Raw genomic sequence first — 14,370 nt, 5'->3', positions numbered from 1 at the left:
TTGATTTTTGAATTGTAAAAGGTAAAGTGAGATCAAAATCGAGTTCCAAAAAACATAGCTAAATATAAGACTTAGAGCAACAATAACTCCATGATCTCTTGAAACCATTTTTTTTCTACCAACTTTTTACTAGGTAAAAATAAAGATGAGTACATGATTGTAGCTCATATTATACTTGGATCATAATGATATTAATTCACAATATTTGTACTTCAATCGCATTCTACCCTTTATCGATAGAAGAATCTTCATTGTACATAAATACCAGATGTACTTTAAAATAAATCTTCCAAATTTTTTTTAAAAAAAAATATACTTCAAAATAATATTGGAAGATCATACTAAAAATTTGACTGAATTGCTTACATATCGGACTTGGTTACAATATCACTATTATTTAACAAATAAATAAATTTGTGTGATCATAAATCATATACCCAAATAAATTACAACAAAACTATAACTTATTTGTAACATACCCACACGTGATTTCCTATAAATAACAACCCCTCCGGATAGAAAATGGATCATCTCCGAATCCTTTCCACCCAATCCACCAAGTTCGGATATTTAGGCCGTTGAAATTTAATCAAACGCCTAAAGTTATTATAACTTTTAAGAACCCCTGTTTATAACTGTTGAATCAAATTTCAATTGTCCGGATCCTCGAACTTAGTGGATTAGGAGGAAGGGATCCGGATCCCTTCCCCTCTTGATACTGGGCGTGAGCAAGTAACATTAGTTCTACTTAAAAACCACTATGTTAATGTCAAGATCTAGTTCGTTCTAGGGATGGGCCACAGTTATGGTTAGCGGGTAACTGCGGTTATTTACCTACAACCTTTTATGTTCATAACCGCATAACTGTTTACCCATTAGGTAATTGTATAAACGGTTAACCATATACATAATCGTGTACCCATTTAACCATAACCGTTTACCCGTTTAATCATAATCATTTACCTGTTTTTGAACCCACTTATCATTTTTTACCCATTTACCCCTTTTTCACCCGTCTACATGTTTTTTTTTTTTTTGACAACTTGAAAATTACAAAAGAAAATTTTGTCATAATTTTTATTTTCTGACAATTAAACACCGTTATAGATACATTTTGGCATGCATTTCCCTATTTTAATGATTTAAGTCCTCATACAATTCCAATAATTGAAATAATAGTTTATGAACAATATTTTTTTGCTACACTCAAGTAAGTCTTTAATTATAATCCATATGATTACAAAGTAAACTTCTAAAAACAAAAAGTAGTCATTATCTTGAATACTAGATGATTCAAAACTCCAAAATATTATGAAACAAAACACTTTCGAACACTAATGTTTTATCACGTTTAATCACAAAATCTCATCGACTTGTTGTCATCAAAGAAGACCTACAAAAGAAATGACTACTGATATGAACTCACGACATGCTGCAGGTGAGGTGGGCAACTTAAATCATCTAGAATCCAAAGGTTCAAAGCAAAAAGAACAGGACTGTGATTCCACAAAAAATGAATGTATTTCAGTTCCTCCAGGTGGAGGCCCGCCAGATAAGTAAGGCCATCTCCAACCAATGGCTACTCAGAGAGCTCGTTTTAGCTCTTTAGTCCTCCAAGATTCTCCAAGATATTAATATTTTAATAAGCAGTACATGGTCATATTTGCCTCCTCCAGCCAAGGGCCAAAGGGCCATAGAGCTCATTTTAGCCCTATCACGAAAAACAGTCTCCAACCGAGGGCCAAAGGGCCATAGAGCCAAATATAATTTATTATTTAAATTTAAATACTACAACAACTTAAATTTAAAAAATACAACGATAACTGGTTCAAAAAACCAAAAAAATTAGAACTTAAATTTAATGAATGATTTATGTATTTATAGGAAGAAAAAAAAAAGAATTTAAAAAAAAAAAAAAAATTGGCCCAAAAAACCAAAAAAAAAAAAAATGAATACAACGGCTTGCTGACTAGCCGTTGTATTAAAAAAAAAATTTAAGCAATCCTGTCGGTTGTAACCGACAGGAATGCTCTATTTTCTGGCCAGCTCTCTAGCCCTCTCCGATTCCGTGGGGCCCTCTCAGATTCCACAGCCCTCTAGCCTAGCCCTCAGTTAAAGACGGTTTTCGGGTTATTTTTGGCCCTCTGGACCATTCTGTTGGAGATGGTCTAATGCCTGGAAACTGGTCTTATAAAACATGAAGGGAAAAAGACCCATCTGGACCTTTGCAAATCAAAGAACAAGATGGAGCTTATCGTTCCTCGTCGTGCTTCAATGAGACTAGCTGGAAATGAGCGGAGGGCGGGGTGTTTGAGACTCATGAGTCTGAATGAGAGATTGAAATTTTAGGGTTTTTAATTTTTTTTTTAATTTTACATAAATTAAATCAAATGGGTAAATAAATACTCGTTATAACCGCAGGTAGTACCTATAACTGATGGATACCATTATAACCCGGGTTATACCCATAACCGACCATTTAAATTTTATAGATAAACGGTTATATCCATACCCGTTTATTCGTCTAAACGGTTACCCATAACCGTAATCAGGAACTTTAAATAGATGAGTAACCGCAATTACCAAAACCTATGAATATTTTGTCCACCCTAATTCGCTCATTTGGTTTCTATTAAGATCTTAAACTCATAACCAACTTAATGTTGATATCTCGATTTGGGTTGGTTCAATTTAGTTCCAAACTAATTGTAGTATTATAATAATCTAATCAATCATTTTACTGACCGGTTTGGTCCAGTTATTTTCCTTTGAAAACAATTAAGCAAATATTATAATTTTCTTGCATAAGTCAAAGGCGACTTCATATCTAGATGGCGGGAAACCAACTATAAATGCCAAGTGTGAAAAAGTAAACAGGAATTTGGGTCAATTCATGCAACTCCAAAACATGACCAATCGAACTAATTGCATTTTGGTTTGATATTGTCTTAGTATACTACATTTTTGTAGTTTAAAATTCAACCGAAACGACTTGATTTGATTTAGCTGGTTTAACCAATTTGCAGTTGGTTTTTGCTCTCATTTCCTATTATTTCACACTCTTCACTCAAATATTCTGCAGATTCCACCGATAGACCAAGCCAGCAAGAAACCCATAAGTGAAGAAGAAAAACAGTCGCATCATCCTCCAAGGATCACCACATTGACCGCCGCCACAAAACCATGGAAACACGCAAGAAGAGAGATTGTACAAGTAACATCACCGATAAGGACGAACATTGGGAAGGACCAACAAAAGTGATGGTGCGAATGCTCGAGCCAAAGCTCCACATACTCTAAACCATAGATCAGAGACAAAACACGGAACACGAAAAGAATTGAGTACAGCTTGAGAGATGATGGAGCCAATATGACGCTCTACCATCTAGGATACATCAATCTATGATCCTTGTAAATATACACTCGCAATACTTAGATTGAAGGAACAACCCGATTTTTTCATTTGGTATAGAAGTGAAAACTACGATAGCACTTAAGATAATGGGTGATCAAATTAAAAGAGAAAGATTGAAAACTTATAGAATGGGAGAGGACTTGACTGGAACTACAATTTTCTTTTTTGATTTATGCAATAGTGATATATAGGGGCTAATCACAAAACAAAACGTGGCCCAAATATAGGGAATTCAAGAAGCATTAGTTGCAGGTGGCTAGATCTGCGGGTTTGGGCTGGTGTTTTTGGTTGTCGGTGAGTCAGATCCTCCCCTATGGCTTGCTTTTCCGTGTTTTGTGGTTCTCTCAACTGTTTAGTAGTGTCTCCGCCTTCCACTGACGGCCTTGGCTCGCGGGTTGCAGCGGACTTGCACTAGTTGCAGGTGGTGAGGGGTCAATGGATGCAATTAGGCCTCCAAGAGGATTTCATTTTCTCGGATTTGTGTAGTATCAGCGTAGGTTTGTTTGTACCACTTTGATGCGAGAATTATACGCACACAAATTAAACCCTCTTTTTGTCAATTGTAGTATGGATGTAAGTAGGGATCGTTCTGGACCGGGGATTAGGAGGGATTGTTAACCACTTGGATTTTGACTTCAAAAACGTAAAAATAAGATAAAACACTAAATTAGACTCAAAGAATGTGAAACTAAACGTTAAAACACTAAGACAAACCAAAAGACTCAAAATGCTTTAAAAACACAAACTAAATTGATTTCTAACTAAATTGAACAATAAAGTAAAGGGGGATTGGATTTGGACGACTTTAAACTAAAAATGGAAACTTGGAAACAAAACAAATTGTAAATATGGATTTGACGGAAATGAATGGATGGGAAGCTAGCTAAGGGGTTCATCTCCACATATGTTATACTTGCATACAAAACGATGTCTAATTGCTTTTCAATAAACCATGAATTCTCAACGCCCCGGGTTAATTAGGTCCGCTTAAATTAACCGTCAAGTTTTCCTTAAGTTAATGAATTGGATGATTGCATACGACAATCCAAAGCATTCCTCACAAGTTCCCTACATGAATTGCATAATAGAGATACAAGCAAGAATCATTAAGCAACATGAAAACTATAAGTGTTGACGAGGCATTCGTTACTATGATTGCATGAAACTTATGCCAAGAATATGTTTAACACGATTGTTTATAAGCAACCTCCACTACTTGTGAATATAAGTTCATAACTATTACGTGAAACTCACTTATATTCTAGCATCAAATTCATGCATGAAAATTAAGCGTTCATTCTTAATAAACATACATAAATAGGTTATCAATCAAACAGTTAAACAAATTGAATTCACAACTTATGAAACGTAATTAAAAGTAATCAAATCATATTACAAACATAAACATAGTTTCGAATCACCCCTAGCTAAAGGGGGTTTATTTCCTCATACGTACAAAACAAAGAGAATTGAAATTAAACATTGAAATCAAAGAAATGCCTAAACATTCCAACAACTCAATCTTGAATTGTATGAACGTTTAGGCCCTCTTATCTTCCTCTTTATTGTAGCATAAGGTCTAGGGATAGTTGGTTGGGGGGATGGAAGTGTTGGGAAATTATGGAAATGGATGAGGAGTGGTGGAAATGGAAGATGGTTTTTGGATTCTAAGGGAGAGAAACTCACGGCTAGGGAAGTGTTTGTGGTGTGTTGTGTTGTGAATGAGATGATTTTTGAATGAATGAATGCAATGGTATTTATAGGAGGAGTGGAGATGTATATGGCTATTTGTTTAAGGTGTTTGTGGTTGCAATGATGAAGAATTGCATGTGGAAATAAAAGGGAAAATGTGGTGAAATGATGAAGTAGGAAGGTGGAAATGCATGTGAGATGTTGGAAAGGAAATGGGAATATGAGTAGGCCATGGCATGGGAGTTGTTTTGTTGGTGTAAATGTGCCATGGTTGCAATGATGAAGAATAAAGGGTGCATGTGGGGTGGAATTGAATGAATGCAAAGTGAATGAATAATGAAATGAGTTAAAGAGGGAGAATGTGGTGAAATGATGAAGTAGGAAGGTGGAAATGCATGTGACTTGTTTGTGGAATAAAGAATGAATGGTGGAATGATGAAGAGTTGCATAAAGAATGCATGTAGGGTTAGCTAGGTTGGCTTTTTTTGGGTGCATGTGTGTTAATGGTGGTTTTGCATGTGAATTGATGGATTGTTTTTTATGGAATGGATGGTTCTTTGCATGGCTTTTGAAGTGATTGTGGGCTTTGGAATTGGAAGGAAATGCATGGCCTTGGGGTTGGTTTAAGAGAGAATGGGCTAGGCCCTTTGTTTTATGTCCAAAATGAATACAAGGCCTTCAAATTCGTCCAACACTTTGGCTCCAATCATATGCTATCCATTCCAAGCCCAATTTTGCTCCAAAATGCATCTTTTTGCTTCCTTAGCCATATGAACCTAAAAACACACGAAAATGGCTTAAACTACTAAAACAACTATGAATTAACAACATAGATGCACGAAAACAAGCTAAGTAAGTCGCCTAAATATGCTCCTATCACACTTCTAGCGGGTAATGTCTCTCCTTGTGAGTATTGTGGCTAGTTTGTGACCGGTGTTTTGGTGTGACCTGGATTGTCAGACTTGGTTTCATTGTGGCCTCGCTTTGCCAAGTGTTGGTTTTGATATGATCTCGCTTTTTTGGTGATGATATTACATAGGCTGTGGTATAGATCTGTTATGTCTGCCGTCCTTGTGGTAGATTTGTACCGTCAGATTTTGTTGGCAAACAAAATTGAAATTAAGAATAAAAAGAAATCATTAAAGAATGATATTTGACCGATGAAGCTTTGATTTATGAGCTGTATTTTGAAATACTCAATCAAATATTCCAACATGGGAATGGAAGAGGATGGAACAGCCACTGACCATAGTCAAATTTAGGGCTAATGGCGAAGCGAATCTACGAAAACGAAGGAACACTCACACAACGGCGAGAAAAGCTCGCACAGGAGGAGGGAAGAGGTTCTCACGCTCACAGGAGGAGAGAAATTTCAGCGGTTTGACCTTGAGAAAATGAGCACAATGAACATACCCACGACTACATTTCCAATTCATAAATCCATATGCCGAAACAAAAACACGCCTAATTCGCACACGTGTCCCAAACGGACCTACTAATAGTAATGAGTCACGACCCCGCAGCCTCCTCCCCCTAAACATCACCCACCACTCCAAACCCCTCCAAAGTCCAAACGCGCGCCGCCTCCTTCCACACACTTCCCCTCTCTCCCTCTCCTCAGCCATGGCTTCCTCCGCCTTGTTCCACTCCTCTCTCTCCTCCCTCTCCCCTAATCTCCCCGCGTTTTACCAAAACTCCGCATCCAAACGCCCCCCTACCTCCTCACTCTCCGTATCCTGCACCTCCTCCACATTCGATCCCTCCCCCGCAACAAACAGCACCCCGCCCCAGCCCCCTTCCAGCAAGACCCGCCGCGCCGCCGATGAGAACATCCGCGATGAGGCCCGCCGACACCGCTCCCCCCACAGCTTCTCCGCCAAGTACGTTCCGTTCAACTCGGGCTTCGACTCGCCCGAGTCCTACTCGCTCGACGAAATCGTCTACCGCAGCCAATCCGGCGGCCTCCTCGACGTCCAGCACGATATGGATGCGCTGCGGAAGTTCGACGGCGCGTACTGGCGGAGACTCTTCGACTCCCGCGTGGGGAAGACCACGTGGCCGTACGGCTCCGGCGTCTGGTCTAAGAAGGAGTGGGTCCTGCCCGAGATTGACGACGACGACATCGTTTCGGCGTTCGAGGGGAACTCCAACCTCTTCTGGGCGGAGCGTTTCGGCAAACAGTTTCTGGGCATGAACGATCTCTGGGTCAAGCACTGCGGGATCAGCCACACCGGCAGCTTCAAGGACCTCGGCATGACGGTGCTAATCAGCCAGGTCAACCGCCTCAGGAAGCTCAATCGCCCCGTCGTCGGAGTCGGCTGCGCCTCCACCGGCGACACGTCGGCAGCTCTCTCCGCTTATTGCGCTGCCGCAGGTATTCCCTCGATTGTTTTCTTACCAGCTAACAAAATTTCAATGGCGCAATTGGTCCAGCCGATTGCGAACGGCGCGTTCGTGCTGAGCATCAACACCGATTTCGACGGCTGCATGAAGCTAATCAGGGAAATCACGGCCGAATTGCCAATTTACTTGGCGAATTCGCTGAATAGTTTGAGGCTGGAGGGGCAGAAGACGGCGGCGATTGAGATTTTGCAGCAATTTGATTGGGAAGTGCCCGATTGGGTCATTGTTCCCGGAGGCAATCTAGGCAACATCTATGCATTTTACAAAGGGTTCAAAATGTGCCAGGAATTGGGGTTAGTGGATCGAATTCCGCGGATGGTTTGCGCTCAGGCAGCAAATGCGAACCCGCTTTACTTGTATTACAAGTCAGGGTGGAAGGATTTCAAGCCGGTGAAGGCGAATTCGACATTCGCCTCGGCTATTCAGATTGGGGACCCTGTTTCAATCGACAGAGCCGTGTATGCTCTGAAGAATTGTGATGGGATTGTGGAGGAAGCAAGTGAGGAGGAGCTGATGGACGCAATGGCGAAAGCCGACTCCACGGGTATGTTTATCTGCCCTCATACAGGCGTTGCCCTAACCGCATTGGATAAGCTGAGGAAGAGTGGTGTGATTGGAGCCGGTGATCGGACTGTGGTGGTGAGTACTGCTCATGGCCTGAAGTTTACACAGTCGAAAGTTGACTATCACTCCAAGGCAATCAAGGACATGGCATGCCGGTTCGCTAACCCGCCGACGGAGGTGAAGGCGGAATTCGGGGAGGTTATGGATGTGCTCAAGGAGTATTTGTTCAACAAGGCACCAAAGGTCTAAGTGAGAGAGGAGGTTTAGCAAGCAAGTTTTTTGTATTAATGTAACAAAGTATCCCATTTTGCTGTTGATGCTTGGATTTCAGCACGTTGCTTTTGGATTAATCGAGAGAGTTAATTTTGTTTTTCTGTTTTATGTATGTTTAGAAAATATAATCTTATATTTACTTGTGAAAATTGTCCGACATAGATGTACGTAAATGACCATGTTTCTGATCACATTCAGACATCTGGTGCAACATTAGTGCAACAACATATCCCTAGGGTTTTTTGGATGAATCTTATGATACACATCTCTATGCTGCTCTTTCGTTTGCGTGTTTTAAGGAATTTTCTAGTTTCCCACATGTTTGGAAGGTGTTTGTGTTTGTAATGACTTCTCCCATGGTGCCATGGTGGTGTCATGTCGTTATTTTTGTTTTCGTGTGATTCTCCAAGTTGTTTTATCATTCTTGACAATGTTGAATGGTGCTGTCAAGTCATGAACTGCTTTTTTTCCTTTTTGGTAAATATCGAGTCATAAAGTTTAAGCTTCCCGCTGGGCGTGTTTTTCGGTGTCACTATCACACCGTTACATTTTTTTTTTTTTTTTTTGGGTTGGTGGAGTGGATTGTGGAGTGGATTGATGCAAGAAAAAGAGTATGCACCATTTGGGACGTCAACTGCTTTGTACGATAAACACTTGAGTTGAGACACTTGAACCACTCATTCATAACATATTTCTCACAAAAGTATGAAATTCAAAAACTCAGTATGAGCTACCTTAGTATGTAAAAATTAAAGAGAGAAAATACTCTTAATAGTGTAAAATGATTCTCTTAAAGTGTCAATAACAACGCCTTTTTCTTAAACATCAAAGTAATAGGGTAGAAAGGAGAGAAATCTGTTGGTTTATTTTCTTTTTCTTGAACCAAGAAGCAACAAAAAATACACATTCGATCTAAAAAAAATGCCACATAATTTTCCAATATACGGACAAAAGGTGAATTAAAACCCAACTGAAAAAATGACCAAACACATATATGCCAAAACAAACTTGTTAAAGCTGCGAGCCTAAGAATACACATTAACAAGGTCACATCTAAGGCTTCGCCAGTTCATTTTTTACTGTAAAGGGTTCACCAATTCGACGGTAAAAGATCCGTCTAATAGGTATGCATTCCCTCCCTCGACCAACACTAGTTTTTTGTGTATTACAAACAGAACATCAGAACAAGGTGTCAAACAAACCGATTTCAAGTGAACAATCTGGTAAATTTCTAAGGTTCTCATATCTCCCCGAGCCAGCCACTTCAAGAGTAGTCGTACAGCGATATGCTCTTGTCATCCGACACACTTGCAAGTCTACCAGGCATTCCTCCTGGTCGAAACGCCACTCCCCAGACTTGGTCAGTGTGGTTGCTCATTGTCTGCACAGCTCCCCTCATACTGATATCCCACAGCCTCACGGTTCTATCACTTGAGCCCGTTGCAACAGCCGCCCCGTCACTACTCACATCTACACTCAGGACCCATCCTGCGTGACCTGACATAGCTCCAACCAAGGTTTTTCCTTCAGCGTCATACATGTGCACATGGGTATCATCTGAGCCTGTGAAGAGTAACCTTGGCTCAACGGGTGAAAACACGAGAGACCTCACTGGCATGAAGTGGCCTTCCAGGTGGTGCAGGAACTTGGCACGATCTGCATCGAAAACAGAAACAGTTCCATCCATTGAGCCACAAGCAATGCGTCTCCCATCAGGACTCCAGGCAACCGATAGCACAAACTTCTTGCTGCTGCTTTTATCAGTTGGCTTGGTTCCTTCGGGGCGAGGAATCGACAATGTGGCTACTATCTCCCATGTGGCAGTGTCCCAAACTTTGACTGATGCACTTCCCCCACCTGCCACAGCTAGCATGGTACCCTGATCAGGTACCCACAAATTAGCATCAATTTGAATATTACCAAAAGGGTCTGCTTCAAAAACCTTCAATCAAATGCCTCCAAACTTGCTTTGGCAAACAAAAAAGATGGTTCTCAGTATGAATCAGAAATCACTCGGAGCCTCGATAAATGTAATGCTAAAGACCCTAAAATAAGTCTTAATTTTAGATACAAACACTAAATATGTTCACTTGGAGCATCTCATTTATTCAAATTTGGTCCACTTTGAATATCAGTTTAACAATTAAGAACTAAAAGAGATCAACAACTTCTCAAGAACTTTCCCGAAAACGGGGACACCATTGTGGTGGTATCTAAGCATTCACGCAATTTCACGTGGTAAGTTTCAAATGGTATCCTGAAGTCAATCACGCAATATCAGGTGGGAAATTTAAAACGTATGGCGTTATAAGATGTATGACAAAGTGTGATATGCTTGAGATACTGCTACATTCCGCATAGCGTAGGTAAGTTTGTCTCCAATTGGCATCTCTGACACTATTAGCAAAGCAGCCAAGCAAAATACAACATATTCTAAATCCCCAAGTCTAAATTTAGCATAATTTTCAAAGTAAATAAAAATAAACTAAGCAGAATTTAATGCATAGATACAAAAACAAGTAATTAACTACAAACTTTACTCAGAAAATAAAAATCCAAAATTTCCAACATTTGCAACAAAGTACCTGGGGATTGAATCTTAATTGCCACACTTCAGATGGCGGGGCTTCGAGACTGGCCACGGTATTGTTGGTATCAACATCAAATACCCTGACGAAGCTATCCAGCGAAGCCGATGCGGCGATGCGGCCGGAGGGGTGGGCCGCCACCGAAGCCACGCCGAGGCAGTGGCCGGTCATTTTTCCGCGGTTCACCAGCTCGTCCGGTTGCCACAGCCTCACGGTCTCGTCCAGTGACCCGGTTAGCAGCAAAGAGGGTCGGGACTCGGTGGCCGGCACCCACGTCACTGCCCATACCGACTCGTCGTGCGCGTCCTCGATTGATTTCAGTCCGGCTAGCTTCATTGGTGATTGATTTTGGTGAAACGACAAGAACCCTAGTTTGCTCACTTCCTCACTCTTTTCAGTCTTCAATTTTCTGTTTCTGGAAGTTTTTTGGGCTTTATGTTTGGGCTAAGATTTTAGTTGTTGTAGAGTTTGGACCTACCCGTAAATTTTCGGCCCGTAATTGAGTGGATTTGTTAGGTCTTTGTTCTTTTTTTTAAAAAGGAACTAGTGTCAATTGTCAAGCTACGGTTATTCACTCATCTAAATTCGGAGAGGTTATAGTGAATTTACACACTAATTTTTACTTTTCACATATTTTTTCGACCGTTGGATTGAATGAATTATAAAATATCAACGATTAAAAATTAACAAGGATGCGTGAGAGATAAAAATGAGTGTGATTGTCCTTTGTTTATTGACTGGTTCGTTGTACACATATATTTTTGTCCTTGGACCATTGTAGCCAATGTTTCTCCAGTTTCTTTGTGCAATGTGTCTTCATATCTTTTGTCATCAATCTCTTTTTTGTCGTTAAAAAAATTCTAAAATTGATTGGAGATTTAGACTAATCTTAATGTAAGCTTCATAATAGATACGTTAACTCAAAACTTAGACGTATATTCTCTTAAATTTTTACATTTATCACTGGAATTCGAACTCTACACTTATACCATATTAATAAGAAGGAAAAAAAATCACTAAATCAATACTTAACCGGTATATTGCCTCCTACTGATTCGCCATGAGTTCAAAGCTTAGGTTAGGTTGATGTTGAACTGTCCCAAATGGTGCCCTAAACCTAGATATTCATTTATGCCACCGACCATACTCAACTACTTTAATCTGGACCCCAATACCCAGCTACGTGTTCGCCTATTCATCATCTGTATATCTAAGTGCTTGATTGGGGCCGGCCGGACCAAAAATTTAAATTGCCAAAAAGGATGTGAATGCATGTTCGTTGGTAGCTGGCTAGGAAGGGACGAATGGTGTTTCCTAATGCAATTTCGTACTTAGAATTAACTATATATTGCAAATTTCCCACTTGATTTTGTATGTTCTTATTATATTTTTTAAGGCTTTTTAGCCGAACTGTGACAGCCCGTCCTAAAAACATTTTAAAACGTACATGTGAAAAGACAGTTTTGCCCCTAGTTCGATTTCGTTACGTTTATTGTTTGTTTTGGGGTTTTGTTGGCATGTTTGGTGCCACACACACCTTCCCACACACCACAGCCCTTCTGTCCCTTTCCCAGCCTCTGTCCCGAGTCCTCTCTCCTTTCCCATTCACCATATACGTACGGACATACACCCAAAGCTCATCAAACACCCACAGATCGAAGGAACTGAGTACATATTCGAGCTCGTGAGGCTCGTGGGAGCCCAACCGTACCATTTTCAGGTGAGAACTCCATCGTTTTCACGTCGATTCGACGATGTCCGATTTGGGTACTATTCATGCAAACGTAATTTCTCACGTTTTAGGGAAAATGAAGCTTGTAGGTAGCTTGGTGAGGTCCCAAGGAGTCTCGGAGTAGTTCGTTTGAAGGAATTGGACGTCGGGATCACCGTATTCGAAGTTGGCCGGAATTGGATTGTGTGGACAGGTGAGATCTCGTGGTTTTTAACCCTTAAAAGTGGTATATTGGTGTTCTCCTAGGTCTAAGCTTCAATTTGGTAGTAATTTTATGAAATTTGGACGAAAAACGAACGAGATATCAACGTTTGAAAATTTTCCAGTTTTCCGGCGCCGGCGACGGCGCCGGAGGTTAGCCGGGGAAGAAGACGGAATATTCCGTCAAATCTGACGGAATATTCCTGACGCCGTTGACGGAATCCGTTAGAACTAACGAAATATTCCCTACGGCGTCAATTGACGCCGTCAGCGTGCCAGACACGTGCCTGCGCGTGGGGGCGCGTGCGGCGGTGAAAATTTTTTCTAAAAATTTGGGTGTGATCCTGAGGTCGAGTAGAGCACGTTGGTATATTCATTTGCCCCATTTGAGCAATGTATGAGAAGTTATTTCGAAAGTTTGGTTATGTGCTTTAAAATTTACGTTTTTATAGTTATTTCGCATAGGTGAAACATATCCCGAGGACGAGCGTGGTCACTTGAGGCAGGGGGGCTACGACCCTTCCACTTATCAGTGAGTGGGCTTTTGGTTTTCCGTATATACCTATATACTTTATTTTCCCAGAAATTGATTTAAATGTTTATTAATTATATGCCATGTGTTATATTATCGTTACTTATGCATCATTAATTACTTTATTAGTCGTATATATATACGTATGCATATTTGGTGCTGTGGACGCACAGGTAAGTGCCAGGTAAGCGTTATTTAATATTTGCGTTCAATAGTGATTAGAGATGCTTAGAGAGCTCATAACTTGCACCCCCAGTGTTAGTGCTCCCGCCCAGAGTAGGGCACAGTCCTTCACTTGTTGTTCACCTCCCGCACTACACGCTCAGCTTGGATCCAAGTTAGGTGCACAGTCCTGTCGTACATACCACTTTAGGTGGTTCCGACTCGTAGGTGACCCGCGATTATTCGCGCAGCCTTCACGTGATCGTAGCACTAGAACGTTTATATGTATTACACCCAGGCCTGTCGTACAGACCACTTAGGTGGTTCCGACTCGTGGGAAGGTTTAGTTATTGTGATGGAGATCTGAGCTCTAGATGCAGCCGTACAGGTCACGTTAGGTGACTCCGGCTGCCAGATTATATATTATTGATGTGATTTATACCTGAGCACTTGCATTTCATTTTGAGGTTCCGACATGGCATATTCTTGAGCATGATTGGCATATCTATATATACGTACATATGTTTATTTTCTAGGAAGTATACAGGTTTTACGGCAAGGGGTTAGAACTTATTTTGCTAAATGGTTTTTGAAAAGCTTTGTTTTTGCCCACTCACGCTTTTGTTTTGCGCCCCTCCAGGTTCTAGCTACCTAGCAGGTTCGGTGGTTTCCCAGAGGGCTTTCTCGGCATTTCTGACAGACGACCACCAGCGTAGGTTCACCTTCAGGTGTACGGTTGTAGCGTCATTTTTAATTTGGACTGCTTTAGGCTTTCTGCTCTGAACTAGCGTCTCACTTACGCTAGCAC

At 40.8% G+C, this 14,370-nt stretch overlaps 2 protein-coding genes across 2 annotated transcripts; one reads left to right on the top strand and one right to left on the bottom strand.

The window, feature by feature from the left end:
* Window positions 1-6,618: 6,618 nt before the first annotated feature.
* LOC103932562 (threonine synthase, chloroplastic) lies at window positions 6,619-8,448 on the top strand. The gene has a single exon (XM_009342191.3). The coding sequence runs from the start codon at window positions 6,731-6,733 to the stop codon at window positions 8,321-8,323; it is 1,593 nt and encodes a 530-aa protein (XP_009340466.2). The 5' UTR covers window positions 6,619-6,730; the 3' UTR covers window positions 8,324-8,448.
* An 892-nt stretch (window positions 8,449-9,340) lies between these two features.
* On the bottom strand, window positions 9,341-11,331 carry LOC103932563 (WD repeat-containing protein VIP3). Its single transcript, XM_009342192.3, has 2 exons — window positions 10,933-11,331; window positions 9,341-10,226 (listed from the first exon to the last, which is right to left on the bottom strand). The coding sequence occupies exons 1-2, from the start codon at window positions 11,269-11,271 to the stop codon at window positions 9,612-9,614; spliced, it is 954 nt and encodes a 317-aa protein (XP_009340467.2). The 5' UTR covers window positions 11,272-11,331; the 3' UTR covers window positions 9,341-9,611.
* Window positions 11,332-14,370: the final 3,039 nt, after the last annotated feature.

The sequence above is a fragment of a genome, unplaced genomic scaffold (genome assembly GCF_019419815.1).
Source record: "Pyrus x bretschneideri cultivar Hongxiangsu unplaced genomic scaffold, Pyrus_bretschneideri_v1 Contig1, whole genome shotgun sequence".
NCBI classification, from domain to species: domain Eukaryota; kingdom Viridiplantae; phylum Streptophyta; class Magnoliopsida; order Rosales; family Rosaceae; genus Pyrus; species Pyrus x bretschneideri.
The sequence above is the reverse complement of the archived record's forward strand: the minus strand, read 5'-3'. Positions and strand labels throughout refer to the sequence as shown.